This window comes from Lytechinus pictus, chromosome 11, assembly GCF_037042905.1.
Source record: "Lytechinus pictus isolate F3 Inbred chromosome 11, Lp3.0, whole genome shotgun sequence".
Lineage (NCBI taxonomy): Eukaryota > Metazoa > Echinodermata > Echinoidea > Temnopleuroida > Toxopneustidae > Lytechinus > Lytechinus pictus.
The window spans coordinates 19,906,774-19,931,807 of NC_087255.1; the positions used below are offsets into that span (position 1 = coordinate 19,906,774).

Sequence of the window (25,034 nt, forward strand, 5' to 3'; positions counted from 1 at the left end):
ATAGGCGGATCCAGGGGGGCGAGAGCCCCCACCCCCTATTGGCGGAGCAAAAAAAAGGAAAAAAAGGAGAAAGAAAGACAAAAATAAAAGGAAGGGGAAAGAGAGGAGGAAAAAATAATAGGAAAAAGAGGAAGAAGATGAGTAATTAAAATAATGTGAGGGTATGACTTGGAAAATTGAAAAAAAATTCTTTAATGTCACTATATAAAATTTTCGCTCGCGCTGCATGCTCAATGAGACACACTGTACATATCTTGCTTGATAGGCTGGTATGGATTTTAAAATATCAAGTTTTGAAGTCAATATACAAAACATATTTCAGCTGGGACATCGAGCTTTCATTACTTTTTTTTATTTACAAATCGATTTTCAAAAAGTTTATTTTTATTGTCTGAGTATCAAAATTTATCACTATATCATAGGCGGATCCAGGGGGGGGGGGGGCGAGGGGTCCGCCCCCCCCCCATTGGCGGAGCAAAGAAAAAGAAAAAAAGGAGGAAAGAAAAAAAATGGAAAAGAGAGGAGAAAAAAGAAGGGGAAACATAAATGGAGGAAGACGAGTGAATAAAATGAGATGAGGGGAGGACTTGGAAAAAAAACAAATTCTTTGATGTCACTATATAAAATTTTCGCTATATTGATCATGAATTATCATGGAAATGTCATATTGATTATATATATATATATATATATATATATATATATGTGTGTGTGTGTGTGTGTGTGTGTGTGTGTGTGTAAACTATCCTCTGGAAACACTGGTATTCTAAATAAACTAAAATATTATATTTCTCACTTGTTGCATCACATCAAATCCCTTATTATCCAAAAATAGAATACTTAAAATTTCTGATTTTATGCATTTCATGTTGGACCATTCGTGTTTTAGCTTTTAAAAGATGAATTGTATGATATATTTGCGCCTATGTTTCAAAGGAATAATCTAGTCCACACGTATCCCACCCGGCAAAAAGCTTTTGGAGGATGCATGTTTTTGGAACGGTCTTCACCACGATGTGTATATAGTACCTGACTAAACATTTTCAAACGTGAATTGAAATTGATTAATTCTTACAATTTTCCTGTGTAGGTTATATAGTAACTTTTAAAAATATTGTTAACACGCTCTGGCTGAGTAATGTTATAGTGGCAAACACGTTTTTAAAATGTACACTCTTTAAATACCGACAATATTCTCCATAGACTTCATATTTTGGGGGAACCTGCAGACTGAACAAGCGTTGCTTTTTTTGGCAGGTCCCATCACATTTCACCATATTTCAACTTGTTGTCTTTGATTTCAAATTGCTGTATTATACATTTCTAGATGAATGATGCCATGTCTGATTTGTACACCATGCTCATTCTTCTGATGATATATTGTTTTTTGTATCATGTTAATGTAAAATATGTAAAACAAAGTCAGTTATCAAATACATACGACAACCAATGCTAGCATCATGATCATCTTAATTGTACTCCCTCTTTATCATCATACTTGTCATATGATTCATCATATTAAAGTATTATTATGTTCGACCTTAAATTATGAGAGGGGCGAAAATACAGCACAGGCAACCCCCTCCCCCTTCTCAAATATTGAGGGATTATATCCCCTATCTCGATAATCGTGCGTGATTATCGATTTCGGGTAAAGATCACATTTTTTTTCGAATAATGTACTGTCCGAACACAAATATTGACAAAAGCTAATTAAGTGCGTTAGGGCACTATATAAAGGCCTATGTAAAGACCTTTTTTGTTAAATCGTTCGCTTTGGCAACAATGGCGTCAATCTGTCCAATAGTTCTTCTTGTGTTTTTTCAGGTTGTCCAAGGTGGCAAGATCCTGATTTTTAGTGGATACGGTGAGGGCAGTCATTTCATGACTGCTGCTCATGTTGGGAAGGAGTTGATGCGTCGAAACCACAACGTCACTCTGCTAATTAGCAATGCGTACGAGCACAGAGCAAACGAAACCAAATACAAGGATTTTAACTTTGAAAAATTCAAGCACAATGTTCCCCCAGAAGAGGTTCGAGGTCGCCTTGAGCGATTATCAGAGTCGATATTCAAAGGGAACTTCCTGCGGGATGTCCTTTGGAATATGACAGACCTTATGGGTGAGATAGTCGATGACTGTGAAGCATTATTCAACGATCAGGTGCTTCTACAAAGACTCCTTGAAGCAAAGTTCGACGTGGCTTTCGTTGATCCCCTATGGCCATGTTCGTTGCTTGTTGCCGAGTATGCCGCCAAGAGACATGTGTCCTTTATGGCTACCACATGGAATGACAACATTGCCCGCGTGAATGGCAATCCTTCAAATGCTGCCTTTATAGGGGAAATGAACACCGGTTTCACCAATAAGATGACACTGACCGAGCGCGTTGCCAACTGCATCATGATTATGGTCTCAAAATGGATGGCGACATTTACCAATTCTTATACCCCTATCCAACATGCTCATGGAATTTGTCCAGATCTCAAGGCAGAAGATCTCTACCAACGGTCACAGCTGCTTCTAGTCAATGTTGATTTCGCATTGGAGTATCCGATTCCAGTCATGCCACATCTGATTCCTGTTGGTGGCCTGTCTACTGGACCTGCAAATGACCTAGCTCAGGTTAGTATTGCATGATTAGCATATTAGATTGGGCGAAAATGTATTTTTGATATGGAATCGACAACCCTGTTCAATGTTCACACACTGCTTGGAAATCTTTGGAAATCTGAGTTTGGCCATTAATTTCCAATTTTACACAATGCATATTTGACATCATTCAAAAGATTATTTTTTATCTTTAAAATGATACCATGCTTGTTATGATCATGCCATCACGAAAAGAGCAGGATTAAAAAGTGTTGGATGAGGTCTGAATTGAAAAGCTGCAAAACGAGCAGAAATAGTCATGAAGGGTCAATATAAAGAACATGTTTCTTTTGTCTGTGTCAATAGAGATGAAAATCCATTCAATTCAAGCCCCTGCTTCTTCATTTGTTTATGTTTTGTTGTGGTTTATGTAGTGATGGTTCTGTAAGATAACATGGTTTGAGTCGTGGTTTGAAATACCCATGCATGTTTGTCTGGGGATCAGGACAACTACCCCCCGGACAATTACCCCCGGACAACTACCCACGGACAACTACCCCCGGACAATTACCCCCGAGGACAATTACCCCCCCCCGGACAACTACCCCCCGGACAATTACCCTCTGAGGACAATTACCCCCCGAGGACAATTACCCCCGGACAATTACCCCCCCGGACAATTACCCCCAGACAATCATCCCTGGACAATTAACCCCGAGGACAATTACCACCGAGAACAATTACCCCCCCCCCCCAGGACAATAACCCCCTAGATAAAGGGGGTGCACAGAGTCATACGTCGGCCGTACGTTTGACGTAAGAAGTACTCGAGGCATTCTCGAGTATCTAGGAATCTAACGAACGCCGTAAGAAAGCTGTAAAAGTGAGCTCCATCTGCAAATCTTTACGAAACCCAGAATTCGATCATAATTTGTATGTCACCGTAGCATAAGATCATTCGTTTTGGCAATCTTCGCAGTGGCGTAGTATACGGGGGGCCAGGAGGCACGTGCCCCTCCCTAAAATTTGGTTTGCCCCCCTAAATAAACTGACGGAGCAAAAAAAGGGGGGAGAAAGAAAGAAAGAAAAAAAAAATAATGAGAAAGATAGAAGAAAAAAGAAGAGGAAAATGAGAGGAGAAAGAGGAGTGAATAATATAAGGTTAAGGGAAGACTTTTTATGTCACTATATAAAATTTTCGCTCACGCTTCCCGCTCGCATTGCCTTTTCGATGAGATTCATATCTTGCCCAATATAGGCTGATATGGAGCTTGAAATATCACGTTTTGAAGTCAATATACAAAACAGATTTCATCTCGGATATCGAGCTTTCATTATTTTTTTATTTACAAATTGATTTTTTCAAGTGCTCTGTAAAATGTCCGTTTTATGGTCTAAATATTAATATTTATAGCTCACGCTGCTCGGTCGCATTATTTGATTTGCATAGGCCTACTTCTTTATAAATTCTTACAAACCGTCCTTAAAATGCACCTTAAACGAATTGTATACTATCATGATTGCCAATTTGTATGGAAAAAAACACTGTATTTGATTATGTCATATTGTTTACAATTTAGTAATTTTGTTACTTAATTTCCTTCTTTAATGTTTAATTGCTTTCATCCGAGAATATAACACACAAAAACACCTTGTAATTTTACCATTTAGAGTCAAATGGTAAAATTACAAGGTGTTCTTGTATTATCTTTGCATAAAGTTTTTTAGCTTACTGTATTTAGTTATAAAGCCACATCTTAATCTGGAATGTGCACCAATTGTTTCATAATTCTTAGCTTCTTGTTAGTTGAATTGTTTTAGAATAACAGGTTTATAGGTCCTTCTTGACAGTGTTAGTGTTGTTAGTTGTGTTATCGACTTTGAATATTTCTACGTATGAAGGTGTCTTTTTTACGTTTTATCTTTTTGCCCGATTTCTTTCCTGAAATTAAACCAAAAATAAATTTTAAAATCAGATCAGTTTGAATCAGAGATATTCAGGTTTTGTGATTATTACGACTAATCGACGGTGTTCAATTGTTCTATGAAAACTTAGTATGAGGGCCAGTTTACACATTTTCTGATGTATATATCCCATATAACCCATAGCCAAATGGGAGGTTTCGGGTGCAAGCCCCCCCCCCCCCCCCCCCCATTTTTCATGATGCAGAAGGCGCCGCTAAACAAAAACAAAAAAGTAAGAAAAAGGCGGAAAAAGGAAAAAGAAGAAAGTGAGAGAACAGGAGAAAGAGCAATATAAAAGAGAAAGAAAAAGTTATTAACGTAAGATAAAGTAGAAAATATTTCCAAAACCTGTGCCACCGACCAAAACTTACAATGGGTCCCGCTTAATTCTAACATTGATGCCGGAGAGAAGGGTGGATTATCTGGGGGTGATTGTCGGGGGGTAATTGTCCTCGGGGGGGGGGGGGTAGTTGTCCTCAGGGGGTAATTGTCCGGGGGGTAATTGTACTCGGGGGGGGGGGGGTAATTGTCCGGGGGTAGTTGTCCGGGGGGGGGGGTAATTGTCCTAGAACCGTTTGTTTGTTATGTGTTTGATTGTGCAGAGGTGTGTTTGATTCCACGTTAATGTTGATGTTAAGGCGCATGAAAACAAAAGAAACCGCTGAGAAACTAACTCATCACCACGGAAAAAATAACTGTGACTTTCAATATTGTGTCATTTTGCAACTTTTGAATTTTGACCTTGCCCCACATTTCAAGGCACTGCACCTCCATGTGAACCATAATCATATCATGTAGGGTATCATTCAAAAGAAAATTAAATGATCTATTCATTTGTAGTGTAGTAGGTTTCACGGTACACCATGTATTCTTTCTTGGGCATATGTTGGTCCTGAAAAGGACCACCCAATCTTTGGGTGGTCCTTTTCAGGACCAACATATGCCCAAGAAAGAATACATGGTGTACCGTGAAACCTACTACACTATTCTTCTTCGCCATGGAAACCTTCAGAAATTATACTATTCATTTGTATTAATCACAAATTGATATTTACTAAAACCGAGGAGAGATTATCGATTAAAGTCAGATTTCCAAACTTTTTTTGAGGAGTTTATATGTATATATATGGCGATTCCATGCTAGAAAAATCAGCTTTTCACAACATTTTTCAACCTGCTGTCCAAACGAACGAAGAACTTTAATTTGCTATGTGGTAATAGGTGAATTAGAGCTTAAAATGTTGCGTGTCGTACGGGACATTTCTGCGTCCCGTACGACACACAACATTTTCACCTATAATTTACCCATAATCATTTTTTTGTGTTGGTTATTAGTTTTTCACATGACTACCTACTATAGCTTTATCATTGACAAAAAATAATATTTTATTGCTCAAGCATTTGGCTAGGAAACTAGATATTGTTGTCAAAATGTCCCGTACGACACGTATGGAATCGCCCATATATGTATACAAATATCTGTAGCGATTATCTATATTACTTCCGAAACCAATAATATCATATATGGTTATTACTACATTAACAATTTCATTAATAATCACATTATCAATGATTATAATGATATAAAATAACAAGCATTTCAGGAGGTAGAACAGTATAATAATTATAGTGAATAGCTCCTGCGCTCAATCGATCTACACAATATTCATTTTGTTATTATTTGTACACATCGAGGTTTTTACCTGACTGCTAAGAAAGCACGAATGCCTGTGAGCAAGCAACCGGGGGACCAACGGCTTAAGGTCCTCTCCGAGGGACCTGGTAATGAGGATTATTATCATTATTATAACATTCAAATAATGACAATAAGATTTACATTTATGGAAAGCACATTCATTATAAATACTTTGCATTATAACATAGACACCCCCGTTCATTTTTTTTTAACAAAGGCTACTCGAAATTGAACAAGAAACCCATTGACATGGTGCACTGAGGCACAATTTGCACGCGCCCGTGAATTGGACCGTCAAGCTGATCGATCATCTTTTCTAATACCGTCGTGAAATTTAATCCATACGATTTACAAAAGAAGAATAATGTATGCCCAATCTTCGGAAAGCCTAGATATTGTACCAATATCGGCTACAATCTAATTCGATACGTGAAAACGTAAAAAGACTCAAGTCTTTTTTTCAATTTTGCTTTGCCTCATTGAATTGAACGTCACCCTTCACCTCAAAAATCAATGAAGTGTTATGTACATGTCCCGAGGTACACGTGTATGGCAGTTGAATATTAGGTCAACCGGGTATATGATTTTGTTTTGTAATAACGTAACTGATATTGACATGACCAAAGTCCGCAGCATCGATCAAGCCACAATTAAAGGCTGAAGCGGTTTGAACTATAATATGCACAAATGGCTACTCTCTATCCAGTAATAATGGCTGTTCTTGGATTAGGCCTAATAGAAGTATCCTACGGAAGTAACATCTTAATTTTTAGTGGATATGGCGAAGGAAGTCATTTCATGACTGCAGCTCTAGTTGGAAAAGAGCTGATACGTCGGGGTCATAATGTAACAGTGCTGATTAGCAATGCATACGAGCACAGGGCAAACGAAACCAAATACAAGGATTTACGCTTTGAAATCTTCAAGCACAATGATCCTCCAGAAGTTGTTCGGAATCGTCAAGAGCATTTTGCAAAGTCGGTATTCGAGGGAACCGCCATGACAGAATTTTTCATGAACATGTCGATCGTATTGGACTGGTTCGTCGATGATTGCCACGCATTGTTTAATGACGAACCCCTTCTAAAAAGACTTCGTCAAGCAAACTTCGACCTGGCTTTCGTTGATCCTGTATGGACGTGTTCGTTGCTTGTTGCGGAATACGCTGCCAAGAGACATGTTTCCTTCATGGCTACCACATGGATGAACTTCATTCCCCGCGTGACTGGAAACCCTTCAAACACTGCCTTCGTGCCAGAGTGGAGCACCGGTTTCACAAATAAGATGACATTTGCTCAGAGGGTTATTAACAGTGTCGCCCTCGCGTTTTCGGTGTGGATGACTTCTTCCACTGATTCCACCTCCATTATCCAACAAACCCACAGGATTTGTCCGGATCTTCAGCTCTATCAGCTCTACCAAAGGTCTCATCTTCTCCTGGTTAATGTTGATTTCGCCATGGAGTATCCAATCCCAGTCATGCCTCATGTGATACCAGTTGGTGGTCTGTCTGCGGAACCAGCAAATAATCTTAGTCTGGTTAGTATTTTATTATATGGCACTTATACACACACCCTCACACGCCCACACATTAGCTTTAAATTTTTAGGCCAATATGGTAGTGAGAGCCTGCAAACACAATAATAGTAATAATGATAATAATAATCTTAAAAAGAAGAAGAATACCCAATACTTGTAGATACTTCCCATCTTATCCTCAAGGCGCCTTTTCAGAGCAGTTCAGAGAAAGAAAAGACAAAAATTCCATTAGAGGTTCGACTTCGAACTTTACGTATGAGTACTTTATTGTTGTCTATCACAAGGCACATTTATACAAACCGCGTAGCCAGGAATTAATTTTTGGAGGGGCGGTTAGGGTAAGTTCACGCAAAGCGTGCCAACACTTGCAGAGCGCTCCCTAATAGGGGGAGCTAGGGTGCAGGGACGGGGAAGTATATTCCCTCCCTGTACTGTCGTCTCGCTCATATAGCACGGTATATGAAGCAGATACTTGCTAAAATTGCTTGCTGAAAAGTGGAAGAAATAGCATATGCATATGGGGCCTCGGAAATTAGCGTAGTGTTATAACCCGCTCTGACCAGAAGAACAGATATTTTGTGTCGATGCAATTAAAAAAGTACTTTTAATACTTTACACAAATGCATACTTTATAATTTCTGAAAAAAATACACAAGGCCTATAGGAAAAAACGGAATAGAAAAATGGTGTCGAAAACAAATAGGAGAGGCAATTGCGATATTTCCCGCGTGTGGCGCGGAAGAAAATTTTAAGAGAGTGAAGAAAGTGTCGTTTTTTAATCATTTGGTCAAAAAACAAAACAATAATCTATACCCTAATATTGTTCCCCTTCTTTCGCTTTTTCAATTTCTCCTTTTTTTTAAGGACGTTTTGGGGGCGAACGCCCCTCTGCCCCCCCCCCCCCACGTCTACGCGCCTACAGTGTCTTCAGATTTCCCATGAACGTAGGATCTTAAACTTCGTTAGCGTTGGTAGCATTATGAATCAGAGATTTATTGTAACAGGGGGAAGTTCCATTGACAATATGAAAGACCAAAAGGGGCAACAAGTGAAGACTTTTCAAGACAGGGGTGATGTGACATATACTTACTGGATATAAAGTTACAATGCGCACATCTGCATTTTGTATCTTCTACAGTTTCCCAATTTGAAAATCTGGTAAATTATAGGCTATTACCAAAACTGAGCCGCGAAGAAATAAGTGTGTGTGCCAATTTTCATGTTGTTGAGCGACTGACATATTTACTTATAAAATCCAATGTTGCGCAACTGATTTGATTTGCGACCTGATTTGCGACCTGATTTGCAAAATAATGCTCATTGGACATGGTCATGGCCGATGATGGGAGTCAAAAACAAAACCAAGGTTGCGACATGAAATTATTGATTTTCGACTAGGAATTGTGTATACTGGAAATGGCATCAATGTCTGAGTTGATGAGTTAAAATTTAGTTTTCAAGAAAGAACACCATTCTTTGGTGTGTTTTTTATCATCGGATACAGACCCATAATGATAGTTGGATGACGTTGTAAATTCAGATGGGTATTATCCGGTAAATGAATGGGGTGATACAAAAATATATTGAGATGATATTTTCAAACACTGGGAGCACTCCAAAACCAATGTGACCATATGGTTATTTATGTTAGACTAGTAATGTCTTCCTTGTGCGATGTTTTATTGTGTTGAGATATGAAGTGTTCAAATACTTGAAGCATTGCATTTTACAGCGTTTATCGTGATCAATGTGCATATTAGCGCGCGAGCGAGTGAACATATTTTCAGGAGTTGGACAATCGCATTTCAAGAATAACGTGAATCAAAATGTCATGTATTTCATTGGCACAATTCAAAGGAGGGTTTTGACGAATGGCTGCTATTCTATTTTGCTAAAAGAGAGAGGTTCTATGGTATCAAATGATAGTTTACAATTAGAAAAAATCCTGTAAATTTATATATTTGTAATATCCTGAAGATTTTTCCACATGTTAACATTGGTACAGATCCATTTAAGCAAATGACAATATAACTGTCGAAAAATATTTCCGCTTGAGTGAGCACCACTTACTTTTGAAAAGTTAGTGAAAAAAGATTTGCGCAGATCTTTAAAATAGTTATGCGAATAAAAGTAAACCTTAATCATGAAGAACACGTGGAATTTAGCTCGTAAAATTGATTTGAAGATATCTTCTACCTTTATTAACTTGTTTCCTTGCCCAAAACACTTCGAAGAGTGCATTGCACCCCACCCCACTCCCCACACACCGAGGCCATCGTGACGATATTTACTTTACACTGAACTGTGATTTACATGAAACGGCTTAGGCTTGATTTTTATTTGTTAATTATTGTCAAGCTTGGGTAAAGTGTGGAGAAAAAAGTACTAAATGAAAAATGAAATGTAAACCCACTTTAAATTAGAAGAAATTAGTGAAGAATGCTGGAGATGTCTGATATAAACTTTTGTTCAGATTCAGTTATGTCCTGATCGAGATCCAGCCTGCACACAAAAAGGGTAAAAGGTTGTGCTTACTAAGTGTTGAAATTTCAATTTGGGTGGCAAAATTGTTACAGAATGCTTGAATGTATCCGTTTTATTTCAATTGACTAAAATTGCAAGGGAAATGTATGAGAAATGTTCCGCAGAGTAAGTTTGATTTCGCCCTTTTCCCTCGACATAGCGTGAAAACGAGCATTTTTGCGCAAACAGATTTCTGCGAGCTTTACAAAAATGGACAGGGCTCACTCAAGTGTAGCATTCTGTCAAAACTTTTACTTTCATTGTAAAGATGAGACCCAAACCCAAGAATATATGTGAAAAAAATTACCCACATGCTGTATATTTTTTAATTCCCATGGCTTTTTCAATGTGTAAACTTTTTTTTTGATACGCACTGTATATTCGAACCGCTACATCTCGGGCAAAATGTTTAGTGTATGTCTGTCGCACACACGAGTCTAGCCATATTTTTGACATTATTGTGAGTAATCGGTTCATTGTATGATTATCAACATATCTTTATGAGGTCAAATATTTGCATTATCGGTGTACGCGGGTTTATGCACTTCCCGCTGGTATCAGAATGAGCACGAACTGTTGCAACAATGGCTGCTCTCACAATTATTGTTCTTCTGCTTGGATTTCTACAAGTCTCTCGAGGAAGCAATGTTCTGATTTTTAGTGGCTACGGTGAAGGAAGTCATTTTATGTCTGCTGCTCTTGTTGGAAAGGAGCTTATGCGTCGTGGCCATAATGTCACTGCAATAATAAGCAATGCTTACGAGTACAGAGCAAACGAATCCAGATACAAGGATTTCAACTTTGAAATATTTAAGCACAATGTTCCTCCTGAGGAAGTTCGGCTCCGCCGAGAGCGTTCCAAAGAGTCGATATTTAATAGAACCTTATACAAGGAGGTCAATTTCGTCAGATCATCCATAATGAATCGACTTCTTGATGATTGCCAAGCGTTGTTCGATGACAAGCCACTTCTACGAAGACTCCTGCAAGCAAAGTTCGATGTTGCTTTCATTAATCCTATTTGGCCGTGCTCGTTGCTTGTTGCTGAGTATGCCGCCAAGAGACACGTGTCCTTTATGGCTACCACTTGGATGAACAACGTTCCTCGCTTGAATGGAAATCCTTCAAACACTGCCTTCGTTCCAGAGTGGAGCACTGGTTTCACGAATAAAATGACATTTATCCAGAGGGTTATCAACAACTTTGCAGCCATGCTTTCGGTATGGATAACTTCTTCTTCTGATTCTCACACCGCTATCCAACATGCTAACGGGATATGCCCTGATCTTTGGACCTCGCAGCTTTACCAGAGGTCACAACTGCTTCTGCTTAATGTGGATTTCGCTCTAGAGTTTCCGGTCCCAGTCATGCCACATCTAATACCGGTTGGTGGCCTGTCTACTGGACCAGCAGATGATTTAAGTAAGGTCAGTATTGTACAGTAAGATCGTGTACAAGAACACGAAGAGAATGTGATAACTCTACAAAGCACATAAAGAGCCTTACACTTTTTCAAGAAGAATTATATATTTTTTTTTTTTTTTTTTTGGGGGGGGTGTCACAGGTCGATATTTTTCTGTGACGTAAATGACTGCATACTTAAAGGGGCGCTGGACTTAGATCACAGTGGATCTCCTGTTTAAGGTTAATACATTTATCATTTCGTCATAAATACGCCTAGAAATGATATCTAAAGCTGATGAAACGTTAAAATTAATTCAGAACTCTAAATAACTCTAATTAAGAACAGTGCCGCATAACATGTATTCGGTCGTGAATACATGGACGATGTATTATATCTCAACGTCATTGGTAAGGCAAATGACATCAGTAACTCAATTATCACTTTTATTGAAACCTGGGGAACTTAACATTTCTTATATACCGACCACTCTTCCTAAAGGTTGCTAAGATAAGATAACCGCCATTAGTTGCGCCAGTGTAGGCCTATCTGAAGCACGTATCGATTGTATTCAAGTAATAATTGGTCCAAGGTATACAATTATAAAAACACACCAGTTATAAAATATTTTCACAATCAATGTACGTGGGTTTACGCACGTTTCCAATGATATCACACTATCCATTGCAATGGCTGTTTTCACGTTTACTGTTCTTCTGCTTGGATTTCTACAAGTCCCTCGGGGAAGCAATGTTCTGATTTTTAGTGGATACGGTGAAGGAAGTCATTTTATGTCTGCTGCTCTTGTTGGAAAGGAGCTTATGCGTCGTGACCATAATATCACTGCATTAATAAGCAATGCTTACGAGTACAGAGCAAATGAAACCAAGTACATTGATTTAAAGTTTGAAATCTTCAAGCACAATGTTCCTCCTGAGGAAGTTCGGGTTCGTCATGAGCGTTTCACAGAGTCAATATTCAGAGGAACCTGGTTGAGGGATATCCTTTTGAACGCTACAACCATAATGAATTGGTTTATCGACGATTGCCAGGCGTTGTTCGATGACAAGCCACTTCTACAACGACTCCTTGAAGCTAAGTTTGACGTGGCTTTCATTGATCCTTTATGGCCATGCTCGTTGCTTGTTGCTGAATACTCGGCCAAGAGACATGTGTCCTTTATGGCTACCACATGGATGAACAACGTTCCCAGCGTGAATGGAAATCCTTCCAACGCTGCCTTCGTGCCAGAGGGTAATAATGGCTTCACAAATCACATGACTTTGATCCAGCGGGCTCTGAACTGTATCATGGGCATGGTCAATAAATGGACATTGAAGATGAGTGATTCGCACACCGCTCTCCAACATGCTAACGGGATATATGCCCAGATCTTCGGACCTCGCAGCTTTACTAGAGGTCACAACTTATTCTGCTTAACGTGGATTTCGCTCTAGAGTTTCCGGTCCCAGTTATGCCACATCTAATACCCGTTGGTGGCCTGTCTACTGGACCAGTAGATGATTTAAGCAAGGTCAGTATTGGACAGTAAGATCGTGTACAAGTACGCGAAGATCAAGGCACATAAAGAGCCTTACACTTTTCAAGAAGAATTTATTTTGGGGGCGGGGGTTGTCACATGTCGATATTTTCCTGTGACGTAAATGACTGAATACTAAAAGGGGCACTGGACTTAGATCACAGTGGATCTTTTGTTAATAAAGGTTAATACATCTATCATTTCGTCATAAATACGCCTAGAAATAATATTTAAAGCTGATGAAACTTTAAAATTAATTCAGACTCTAAATAACTCAAAATAAGAACAGTGCCGCATGACATGTATCCTGTCGTGAATATATGGACGATATATTATATTTCACGTCATTGGTAAGACAAATTGCATCAGTAACTCAATTATCACTTTCATTGAAACCTGGGGAACTTAACATTTCCTATATACCGACCACTCTTCCTAAAGGTTGCTAAGATAAGATAACCGCCATTAGTTGCGCCAGTGTAGGCCTATCTGAAGCACGTATATCGATTGTATGCAAGTAATAATTGGTCCAAGGTATACAATTATAAAAACACACCAGTTATAAAATATTTTCACAATCAGTGTACGTGGGTTTACGCACGTTTCCATTGATATCACACTATCCATTGCAACAATGGCTGTTTTCACGTTTACTGTTCTTCTGTTTGGATTTCTACAAGTCTCTCGAGGATGCAATGTTCTGATTTTTAGTGGATACGGTGAAGGAAGTCATTTTATGTCTGCTGCTCTTGTTGGAAAGGAGCTTATGCGTCGTGGCCATAGTGTCACTGCATTAATAAGCAATGCTTACGAGTACAGAGCAAACGAATCCAGATACAAGGATTTCAACTTTGAAATATTCAAGCACAATGTTCCTCCTGATGAAGTTCGGCTCCGCCGAGAGCGTTCCAAAGAGTCGGTATTCAATAGAACCTTATACAAGGAGGTCAATTTCGTCAGATCATCCATAATGAATCGACTTCTCGATGATTGCCAAGCGTTGTTCGATGACAAGCCACTTCTACGAAGACTCCTGCAAGCAAAGTTCGATGTGGCTTTTATTAATCCTATTTGGCCGTGCTCGTTGCTTGTTGCCGAGTATGCCGCCAAGATCAGAGACACGTGTCCTTTATGGCTACCACTTGGATGAACAACGTTCCCCGCTTGAATGGAAATCCTTCAAACACTGCCTTCGTTCCAGAGTGGAGCACTGGTTTCACGAATAAAATGACATTTATCCAGAGGGTTATCAACAACTTTGCAGCCATGATTTCGGTATGGATAACTTCTTCTTCTGATTCTCACACCGCTATCCAACATGCTAACGGGATATGCCCTGATCTTCGTACCTCGCAGCTTTACCAGAGGTCACAACTGCTTCTGCTTAATGTGGATTTCGCTCTAGAGTTTCCCGTCCCAGTCATGCCACATCTAATACTGGTTGGTGGCCTGTCTACTGGACCAGCAGATTATTTAAGCAAGGTTAGTATTGTACCCGGGGGGGGGGGGGGAACTTCCATTGACGAGTGCATACCATGCGTTACCATGGGGATTCGAAAAGCATCCCAAACAAGTATTTTCCACCCCTTAACAAGTATTGGCGTATGAAACCCTACCCTTAACAAGTATTGGAAACAAAACGGTACGCTTGACAAGTATTCATTAAATTTACCCCCTAAACAAGTATAACGATATCTTGTTATATCACGGACGTGATCACGGGCGGTGGCTTTACCTTGACTTGTATTGGGTTTAGTACCACCCCATACACCTCGCTCAAATCGGACCCTAAACACGAGTGTTGGACCAAAAAAGTACATCCTTTTTAAAAGTATTTTAGTCTTTTCATACCCTCGCAAATCGGTCCGTAACCACGTAGTTTTCCCAGCAAAATGTATTACCCTTTTACATTATTTTAGTGTTTTTTACACCCTTATTACGTTACGAGCGTAACGTGCCCTATGTGTATATCAAGAAACGTGTTAACAGGTGGATATTTTCCTGTGACGTAGATGACTGAATACTAAAAGGGACACTGAACTGAGATCACAGTGGATCTCGTGTCAAAGTTTATTTATCTTTTTGTTATAAATACATGAACTAAGAAATAATATTCAAAGCTCATGAAAATTTCAGAACTCTAAATAAGAGCAGTTGAAATGTCGATGAGGTTGTTTAATTTGTATATAGATAAATGTTCTTTATTTATCGTATAACATGTATTAGGTCGTGAAATATGGATGATAAACTATATCATATTTCAACGTCATTGGTAAGAAAAATGACATCAGTAACTCAATTATCATTTTCACTGAAACATGGGGAACTTAACATTTCTTAAATACCGACCAGCCCCTCTTCATCCGCACCTCTCAGCTTGACCAAAGGTCACAACTGCTTCTGGTTAAATATTGCTTTCGCATTAGAGTTTCCAATTCCAGTCATGCCGCATCTGATACTGGTTGGTGGCCTGTCTACTGGACCATCAAACAGTCTTCCTCTGGTCAGCTTTTCATTTTTAGGTGTTTCTCTCCATTTGAACCACGTAACATTCATAACGTTTTCGCAACATCCTTCCATTGCATTCAATGTTTTGCAGTTACGTAGGGAAATGAATTAAACCACGGAAATATAAATTTTATACATAAAACTAATCACCCCCCTTAAGAATTATACCGGATTGTAAATATTAAAAGGATTTGTGCATTAATGGGAAGGAGAGAATGAGGTGTCACAATTTAATCTATTTATTTGCAGCCACATAAAGTTCGTGTCAATTCAGAAGGCGCAGAGACATAAGACGTCTCAGTTCAGAATATCGCAGACAGCTGCAGGGGATGGGGGATGTGTGGCTTTTTAACATTCCAATATAACATCTGTGACCTATTGCAGAAAAATATTACAATTAAACACAACGCGATCTAAATATCACACGTGTCGTGATTTTTAACCAATCGAAAGCGCGCATTCTGGACTTGCGAATGAAGTTAAAACGCAATGAGCTCCAGCGAGCAAGCAAAATGTCATCTTTATTACAAAATCCAAGTTTGTGATAGATTTTGACATAATTTTCAGAAATAATCATATTTCACCTTTATCCCTTTTTTTTGGGGGGGTGGTTGGTCATATTTTCGTTTTTTTAATTATCAAGACAACTCGTTCTAAAATATATATATCCACTTAATCAATACGAATCTCATTCGTAATTAAGTTTATGCAGGGTTCATGTATCTTATTATGACGACAGCCCGTTCTAAAATATATATTCACTTCATTAACAGAAATTCCATTCGTACTATAGTCAAGTCCACCCTTATATACAAAAGTTTCTTAAATAAAAAGAGAAAAATAAAGAGCATAAAACTGAAATATTCAGTATCGACATCGGATGTTAGTTCAGTAATTTATGCTTGCTTTTCTTGAAAATATAATGCACAAAACAACGAAATGCAAATGAGGGAATCTGGATGATACCGCTCTTCTATATATCGTTATCTGAATTATACACTATCTCTCTTTTTCTTTCCTTCTTTTTTTACAGATTTAACCATAACGAGACACTTCATCAAAATGTTTACTTCGTTGCGATTTCACAGGTTCACGAAAGAATCAAACTTTATTTCACATCATGGTGAGGAGAAAACAAAAATATTTGTAATTCATCTGATAAAAATGCAAAGATATAGTGAGTGGATGACATCGTAGATTCCCTCATTTGCATACCGAGCGACCAGAAAGTGCATGCCTGTTTTGTGAAAATGAGCGAAACTTTCTCATTTAACATCTGACTTGGATGAGATTTTCAGTGTTAGTTATGAGCTCGTTTGATATTTTTATTTAAAAAAAATGAAATAAAAATCTGCTGTTTTAGGGGGTGGGTTCTTGCATGGACTTGCCCTTTAAGGATAAAATATAATATATTGTACATCATATTTTTAATAAGTTTCAATCCATCACTATAATCATGATAAGGGAAATGAACGTACATACGTTATTAAAGGTGTTTAAAACACGTGGGACTTAATAAGCTCAACCATTGTTTGCTATTCAAGATGCTGTAGAGGCTTTAAACTGTTGAGCACACATTACGAACGTATACGTGCACCTTCAAAGCATTAAAGATTCATTTACATTACAATGACTTCTTTTTTCATTCACGCCATTGTCCAGTGAATCGGAATTTCTCTCTGTAAATACACCGATTCTTCTGCATGTGCTGACCCTTATCCTTCAAGAGGCGCAGTTGTGTGGGGGTTTTCGGTTTCTTTCCCCTTTCTCTCTCATGCATCACACTCTTCTGGTTTTGGTTGTGAAAGAATAATTAAGTGAAGGTATAATAGTGATTTATTTCCCTTGATGATGATGATAGCTGACAGGAGGAGTATTTGACTAGGAGCATCTGTACATTGGTTGCCTACGTTCTTGCCGTGATAAACGATATACATGTACATGGTTTAATTATCTTGGAGAATTGAAATGCAAGATCAGTGGCTTAACTGGAGTAGAAATGGATAGAACTGGATCTAGATCTCTGCGAAATAACTTTTCTTACCTCATATTTGTGACCCTGATTGTCCTTCCACGAAGGGGATACTTCTGCGATGGTGCTAATATCTTTGTATTCGCCTCGTACGGAGAAGGAAGTCGCTTTATGGCGCCTGCTAGCATTGCTGCAGAACTCACAAACAGGGGTCACAACGTCACAGCTCTGATCAGCAACGCTTATAGCTACCGACAGGACGACGAACTGTATAAGAATATTTCTTTCGAAATCTTCACGCACAAGGTCCCTCTCGACGTCGTTAAAGAGCGTCAGCTCCGTATTCCACGAGCAGCCTTTGACAAGTCGACTTCATGGAAGTTCGACTTCGTGAGGAAAATCAACAAAATTGCAGCGGAGCACATCGAGGATTGCGAAGCCATTCTCGATGACAAGGAACTTGTCAAGCGGCTGCTCGATCGTGAGTTCGACCTCGCAATCATCGACCAGTTCTGGCCGTGTTCGATGATCTTGGCCGAGCACGTTGCTCGTGGGCATGTCGCCATGATGCCGACAGCCTGGATGAATGCGATCGCACGCCTAAATGGAAACCCTACCATTTTCGCAATCGTCCCTGAGGTCAACACCGGGTTATCCCCGCAAATGACATTCAGACAGAGAATCAAGAATTTCTTTCATTCATTCCTTGTCTCTTTCTCCAAGTGGGCAGTTAATAAACTCACACCTGTAATGAGAAAGTATGACATCTGCCCAGGATATTACCCATCCGACCTCTATCAACGAGCTCAGCTGGTAATATCCAATGTCGATTTCGCTGTAGATTTTCCTATTGCTACCCAACCGCATATCATTACTGTTGGTGGATTAACAACTAGACCTTCAAAGTCATTGTCTCAGGTAATTCCCAACTAAAGGACATCTAACAAGAACATTTATATTGCTAACATGATCAGTCCATGAAATTTTCATCATTCTGCGCAAAAGCCACATTTCAACAGCTTATATAGAATTCTATACATAAACAAGAAAACAACTTAATAATAACGTTCTGCAATATCTTAATATACTATTAAAGCATTACCAAATTTTAAAGGTTTTGCATTAGTCATCATCCTAGAAAACACCACATGACAATCTTACTATCCCGTTATTTGCTCTGAAGTTTAATATGCTTAAGCATAAGTACACACAATGGCAAAGCTCGTTTTTACGGGCGCGGGTTCAGAAGGGACACAGATATAGGGTGCATCTTCGGCCATGAGCCACAGCTCCCTTATACCTCGGTCACATTTGCTCTACGGCGAGTCAAAAACAGCCGTTCAATATACAAACCACCCATATTATGTATTATGTAGCTCGTACATAAAATGTTAAAACGGCTGTTTTCGACTCGCCGTACGGCCGCCGTAGAGCAAATGTGACCAAGGTATTACTTTAAAAATCCTGGACCAAACAACAAACAGAAACAAAAAGGCATTATCTAGATTTTTTAGCTTCCCTAGTGTTCCCTTCAACATATGTTCAACGTACGTTTTCTTGGGCGCAGGCTATGTTGGTGTAGTTAGTTTTGAAGTGATAACAATAGGGTGCTATGACCTATTACCGTTGCCCCCCCCCCAAAAAAAAAAAAAAAAAAAAAAAAAAAAAAAGAAGAAGATTATGATGTTGAACAGAAGAAGGAGATGATGTATTACACAGGAAGAACGCTGTTTAAAATTTTATTCAACGCTGTTTATTATATGAATTTCACAGTAGTTGTTACAGTTTAAACAACTATGCTTAATTTATTGAGAATTAAAATGAAAATTTAACTTCGTTGTTTGGGTTTTTTAAACAATTATTGTCAGGTTCATATGGTAAACAGCTTTGCAGATGTTTTTTTACTGCGTATATAATCAAAATACGTAAAGGTCTACCTCTACAGAAAATATAATACTTACGTTTTCCTTTCGTTGGTATATTGACCCCATTGTAGATTTTTAAACATTCTTAGCTTAAGCACGATTGATGTGCAAATTGTTAGATCTGACGACTCCCCTAGAGTTTGATTGGCTCCGAAGTTCCTGTGATAACTGTCGGATAAAACATCCGACAAATCCTGTCATGAAACGCTTCCCAGCTTGATAATACTATACAAACATGTATTTTTATCAATGACGAGGATAGTAACAAATTATGAGAATATGGTATGTCCCGAATCTTTCCATATTGCAGGCTTCTTGTTTTGTTTTTGTATTTTACTTTATAAGTTATGTTTCCTACGCTTAACCATTACTATGCAAATATTATGTTGACGATGTTTTGTATCTCTCTCTCTCTCTCTATTTCAGGAATTAGAAGAGTATGTCCAGAGTTCCGGGGATGACGGGATCATCATCTTCTCGCTTGGGACCTATGTGACGTACATGAAGGAGGAGCTCATCGCTGTCTTTGCCAATGCCTTCGCGCGACTTCCGCAGAAAGTCATATGGCAGTTCAAAGGGACACCACCGGCTGTTGTTACCAAGGTGCCCAATATAAAGACCATGGAGTGGTTACCTCAAAATGACTTGCTTGGTAAGGACAAGCTTCTGTTTCAGGGTCCATCAGTGGTAGGAGTACTAGTATGTGGTGGTGCCGTTATGAATAGTAGTAAAGTGAGTGGTATAATTAATATTAGAAGTAAAGTAGCAGCAGGAGTAGTAGTAGAGGGAGTAGAAGTAGTAGTAGTAGTAGTAGTAGTAGTAGTAGCAGTGGTAGTGTAGCTATAGTAGTACAGTGAGTGGTATACTTAGTAGTAGCAGTAGAAGCAGCAGCATCAGCAATAGTAGTAGGCCTAAAAATGGAACTAGTCTACTACTACTACTACTACTACTACTACTACTACTAGTAGTAGTAGTATATAGTAGTAGTAGTAGTAGTTGTTGTTGTAGTTTCAGAGCAGAACAAAATAAAGCGTACTTGCGTCCCGTTGCTTAAATTTAGGCAAGTCATGTGCAAGGTCAACCAAAGCATTAATAATAATAATAGTCTCATGAAAGTCACAAATGCGCGCCACTGATTTGTTGCGTTTAATTGTGAACGTTTTCTTTCTGTGATTCTTTGTAATACTGCCTTTTAGTAAAAGAATATTTCATTAGATATCATGCCATTATATATTCTCCATTTTTTACTGCCACAGGCCACAACAAAACCCGGGCGTTAATGTACCAAGGGGGCAATAACGGTCTCTACGAGGCGCTTTATCACGCCGTACCCATCGTGGTCATACCCTTGATCGGCGACCAGCCCGACGTCGCAGCTCGGGTGACGAGTAGAGGCATGGGTCTCAAGCTCGACATCAAGACCATTACCTCAGAGAAGATCGTTGACGCCCTCAATGCTGTCATCCATGAGAAACAGTGAGTATCTTGAGCAGAAACATGGGGGCTAGACGCTATCCCCCCTCCCATTTTACACACATCGCGGGGAAAAGACGTCGTTCTTCGTTTTCTACTTTTCTAGCCTTTTTACCCCTCATCTGTCGTTTTCTGAAATTCCGCTGTAAGACCATGAAACTTGCTTGATCTTTCAAAAGTCTTTCAATGAACTTTCAAAGATCCCCGAGGTCTTATATGATTACTGTTTGATTGTTCAGTGGTCTTCGTGGTCTCCGTGATCTCAAAGACTTTTTTGAAACTTTTTGAAACAGTCCTTCAGCGTTCTTGCAGGAAAGTGGTCTTTTAGTGGTCTTTCAGCGGTCTCTTGATCGATGAACTTTCAAAGTTCTCATTAGTCTCTCCATGATCTTTCAATAGTCTCTCATTTTTTTAGGGGATATCTCTGAAAGTCAGTCTTTCAGAATTCATGTAGGGGTCTAGGTGAGTCTTCCAGAGGTCTTGGTTAGTTTTTTCAGAGAAGTCGATCAATCTTTCAACAATCTCTGGCAGTACGCCATATAATCATTCAGTGATTCCTTAGTGGTATTTCCTGCTGGAAATATTGTTTTTGGTTTTTATGTTATTTATTTTATTGATATATTCATATTTCAATTTTCAGGGATTTTTCAGAGCCATTCCATAGAGATCCCAAATTTCAGTGATCTCGGAGACTGCTAAAAGACCTTGCCAAATTATGGTATTTCAGTAGTCTTTCAATGGTCCCTTTCTATGGAATGGGGGCCTGACTAAAATGATTTTCAAGCAAGAGATTACTTGGTTTTCTTGAGGGGGAGGGGTGAAGAAAAGCAAGATTGAATTTAGGAAAGGAAAAATCATTTCTCTCTTGTAATACTAAGTGTTGTTTGTTGGGGATGTGCTCTCATGATTTTTTTGCATGTGGTTAGTAAGTATGCCTGTCATAATTACATTTTAATTTCTCATAATTCCAGATACAAAGAAACGGTGCAACAGCTGTCCGCCATTTTCCACGACCGCCCGATGAGACCAGTCGAAAAAGCCGCATTTTGGATCGAACACGTGATCAAACACGGTGGTGAATACATGCGATCACCTATTCATGACTTAACGTGGTATGAGTATTACCTCATCGACGTCGCCGCCTTCTTCCTTCTCGTGATTGTCGTGCTTGTCGTTTTTATTGTGTATTCATGTAAATTTGCCTTCAGGTGCTGCAAGAGAGTTTGTGTCGGCAAGAAAGCAAAGACTGAATGATGACAGTTTTCAAGGTGATAACATTAATTATGATAACTAATGTCCAAATGTTGACGCAGTGTCTGGGGGAACGTTTCATGAAGACTTATGTTAGTGATTTTTCACCGACAGTTGTTACAAGCGACTGAAAATCCTTACGTGTGATTGGCTGAGAGCAAATTAGTCGGTAAAAATCAAGGACAAAACTCGTCATGAAATATTCCCCCTGTCTGGCAGAATTAAATGCTATATTATTCCTGCAATAGAAATGAGTAGTTTCACAGTGTATTTTTTCCAAGATTTAACAATCACTTTCAGGATAGTTATTTTGTATTGCTTATTCTGTTCGCTGTAATTTATTCTAAGGCAATTCCAATCATAGTTATGCAAGAAGGAAAAGGGCGAAGTCGATAAATAATTTATCGTTTAATATATGTCTTTTCAGAGCAATAGCAATAATACTTAAAATGGTTGACTTTTTTTCCTTTGTCATCTGTGGTCTCAAGAAGGGTTCTAATTTGAATAAACTTGCAAAACTATCTTTAAACGTATATGAACTTAAATTGAAGTATTTCTTTCTACCAAATTATGCAAAAATGAATATGTTATATACCTCTTCTCAATCGAATGTCTCCTATTGGAACAGATTTATGTGTTCCCATTAATATATAAGGATACCGGATATTTTCTATATCCATTACCAAGACACGTTCAAAAGTCTCGTCCTAGGCGTTGACGCAATCGGAATTTCACAGAGGTTTCCCCAACAGTGCCGATCTATCTTGGACAATTATACATATGGTGACAGTGCGCTTCGCGGGATCCCCCGATGTAAGCCGCTGCTAAGTTGCTCACGCCGACATTGGGATTATGACGTCATGGAGTAAAATGAATATGTGTATCATGCCATCGTTGACATGGCAATTAGTAAACAGTAAAAAGTCAATAATTATAGACCTACGATTTCATGAATTGGTAGTTTGTTTTTCGGATGCTGGTGAGGTATGTTCACAAGTAATTGTCTGTATTTCACTTGATTATACATAACGCTCCGAATTGGACATTACAGGCTAATATTCTAATATGTGTTTTATTTACCTTTAATAGGCATTCACTTTTTTTGTTTACAAAGGTTAGTTTCTATACAGGAATAGCTTGTTCTGTAATCACGTTTAATTTGTGCAGAATTTTAATGATGTCATGTCATCACTCTAAAGCACAAAAGCATACTAGAATAGAGAAATGGTTAAAGTGGTGCCAATGTTATTTTAGTCGCTTTCGACGCGAACCAAGTCATTTTCTGACTATAATAAAATGATAATGACTATACATCTAGGTTTCGTCCAGCTGATATTAACCAATTATATTTTATAGTTATTATTTACAGCGTATGACTTTATCACTTGATTTGAGCTATTAATAATTTTTTTATTTCTCTGTTATGACCAAAACCTTGCTTTAGTGTGGGGCAACTGTCAAAACATCTTTAGAGTTAACAATCTAAACCTTTTTATTGTGATCGTATGACGTGCAATTGTAATTGGAGTTAATATCATGCATAAACATGACAGTAATATTTTAGGTTAAATTCAATTGTAATTTAGAACTGTAGAATGAATTTGTGCTTTCAGAACTTATCTGACAAAACCCTTTTCTCGCCGTGGTGATTTTTTGATTGATTTTTTCTACAGTACAAGGATGTATTCTGAAGTACAGATGATATGTGTATTTTTCTTGTTGAGTCTATGATTCAATAAGGAAATAATATTTGAACTCAGAAACACGCACTCATCATTTTATCAATGCTAAGTTTATTCTTTCATTTTGATTAAATTTTACTTTTTTACTGCAGTACTAAAATGTTCCATGTGAGGTTTTATTGAAACAACTGCTTGAGAGTAAATTAACATAAACTGAGAGATGGGAAGAGGAGACAGGGGCCCGGGGGGGGGGGTAAAGGGTAGAAAGGGAGAGGGAAAGAGGGAAAATAGATAAATAATATAACGTCATACAAATATAGAACATAGTAAGAACATGTAACATAGAGTTAAGGAAGTGGAAGAAGGGGGTATTTATGTGAGGGAGGATATGTGTGAGGGTGCATGTGTGTGTGTGTGTGTGAGAGAGAGAGACAGGAGTGAATAAGAAAGTGATGGGGAAATGGGAAAGAAAGGGAGTGTGTGTGGGTAGGAGAGGGTGTGTGTTAAAAAACGTAAAGAAACCGTCGGTGGGAAGGAGAAATTGACAGACTGAAGAAATGACACGAGACGAAAAGTTGCTTATAAATTTAACGATCAAGCAAAGAGAAAACCACAAAAGCTTTCATTGGCCCGAATTCACAAAGGTGGATTCTGCAAAATCCACGGATTAATCCATGGATTTTGCAGAATCCACCTGAACTAAGGTTTAAATTAAACCCTGGTTTAAAGTTGTTGTTTAACTATGGAAAGCCAATTTGGGCACAAATTCCTAACAGTACACATTTATTTTATTAACTCATTTGAAACTCAAATTGCTCATAATTGTCTGGGAATGATAACTACAGTAGTCTGAATTATTTTCCTTCATTATGAAAGCAAGTGGAAACAAAATAGTAAACACAAGAGATATACAATGTAAACATAATTTTTGATTTTTTGGCTCCCCATAATTTTAGCACAGACCGT

The 25,034-nt window shown here is 38.5% G+C and overlaps 6 protein-coding genes across 6 annotated transcripts; all 6 read left to right on the top strand.

Moving 5' to 3' along the window:
* The first annotated feature begins 1,785 nt into the window (after positions 1-1,785).
* On the top strand, positions 1,786-2,640 carry LOC129271935 (UDP-glucuronosyltransferase 1-6-like). The gene has a single exon (XM_054909186.2). The coding sequence runs from the start codon at positions 1,786-1,788 to the stop codon at positions 2,638-2,640; it is 855 nt and encodes a 284-aa protein (XP_054765161.2).
* Positions 1,881-24,219, top strand: LOC129271940 (UDP-glucuronosyltransferase 2C1-like). The gene is made up of 6 exons (XM_054909191.2): positions 1,881-2,625; positions 16,799-16,888; positions 17,428-18,655; positions 20,089-20,314; positions 20,919-21,138; positions 22,107-24,219. Exons 3-6 carry the CDS (start codon positions 17,765-17,767, stop codon positions 22,387-22,389), a joined length of 1,620 nt encoding a protein of 539 aa, XP_054765166.2. The 5' UTR covers positions 1,881-2,625; positions 16,799-16,888; positions 17,428-17,764; the 3' UTR covers positions 22,390-24,219.
* LOC129271936 (UDP-glucuronosyltransferase 1A10-like) lies at positions 6,965-10,248 on the top strand. The gene is made up of 2 exons (XM_054909187.2): positions 6,965-7,792; positions 10,216-10,248. The coding sequence occupies exons 1-2, from the start codon at positions 6,965-6,967 to the stop codon at positions 10,246-10,248; spliced, it is 861 nt and encodes a 286-aa protein (XP_054765162.2).
* Positions 10,900-11,760, top strand: LOC129271937 (UDP-glucuronosyltransferase 1-6-like). The gene has a single exon (XM_054909188.2). It carries the CDS (start codon positions 10,900-10,902, stop codon positions 11,758-11,760), a length of 861 nt encoding a protein of 286 aa, XP_054765163.2.
* On the top strand, positions 12,407-13,174 carry LOC135156039 (UDP-glucuronosyltransferase 1-6-like). Its single transcript, XM_064107052.1, has one exon. The coding sequence runs from the start codon at positions 12,407-12,409 to the stop codon at positions 13,172-13,174; it is 768 nt and encodes a 255-aa protein (XP_063963122.1).
* LOC135156040 (UDP-glucuronosyltransferase 2B23-like) lies at positions 13,892-14,407 on the top strand. The gene has a single exon (XM_064107053.1). It carries the CDS (start codon positions 13,892-13,894, stop codon positions 14,405-14,407), a length of 516 nt encoding a protein of 171 aa, XP_063963123.1.
* Positions 24,220-25,034: the final 815 nt, after the last annotated feature.

Bases quoted from the DNA above. Each gene is read 5' to 3' on its own strand.
- LOC129271935 (XM_054909186.2), top strand. From the start codon at position 1,786: ATGGCGTCAATCTGTCCAATAGTTCTTCTTGTGTTTTTTCAGGTTGTC.
- LOC129271936 (XM_054909187.2), top strand. From the start codon at position 6,965: ATGGCTGTTCTTGGATTAGGCCTAATAGAAGTATCCTACGGAAGTAAC. The intron at 7,793-10,215 runs GTTAGTATTTTA...ACTTTAAATTAG, and splicing joins CAGCAAATAATCTTAGTCTG to AAGAAATTAGTGAAGAATGC.
- LOC129271937 (XM_054909188.2), top strand. From the start codon at position 10,900: ATGGCTGCTCTCACAATTATTGTTCTTCTGCTTGGATTTCTACAAGTC.
- LOC135156039 (XM_064107052.1), top strand. From the start codon at position 12,407: ATGGCTGTTTTCACGTTTACTGTTCTTCTGCTTGGATTTCTACAAGTC.
- LOC135156040 (XM_064107053.1), top strand. From the start codon at position 13,892: ATGGCTGTTTTCACGTTTACTGTTCTTCTGTTTGGATTTCTACAAGTC.
- LOC129271940 (XM_054909191.2), top strand. From the start codon at position 17,765: ATGGATAGAACTGGATCTAGATCTCTGCGAAATAACTTTTCTTACCTC. The intron at 18,656-20,088 runs GTAATTCCCAAC...TCTCTATTTCAG, and splicing joins CTTCAAAGTCATTGTCTCAG to GAATTAGAAGAGTATGTCCA. The intron at 21,139-22,106 runs GTGAGTATCTTG...TCATAATTCCAG, and splicing joins GCTGTCATCCATGAGAAACA to ATACAAAGAAACGGTGCAAC.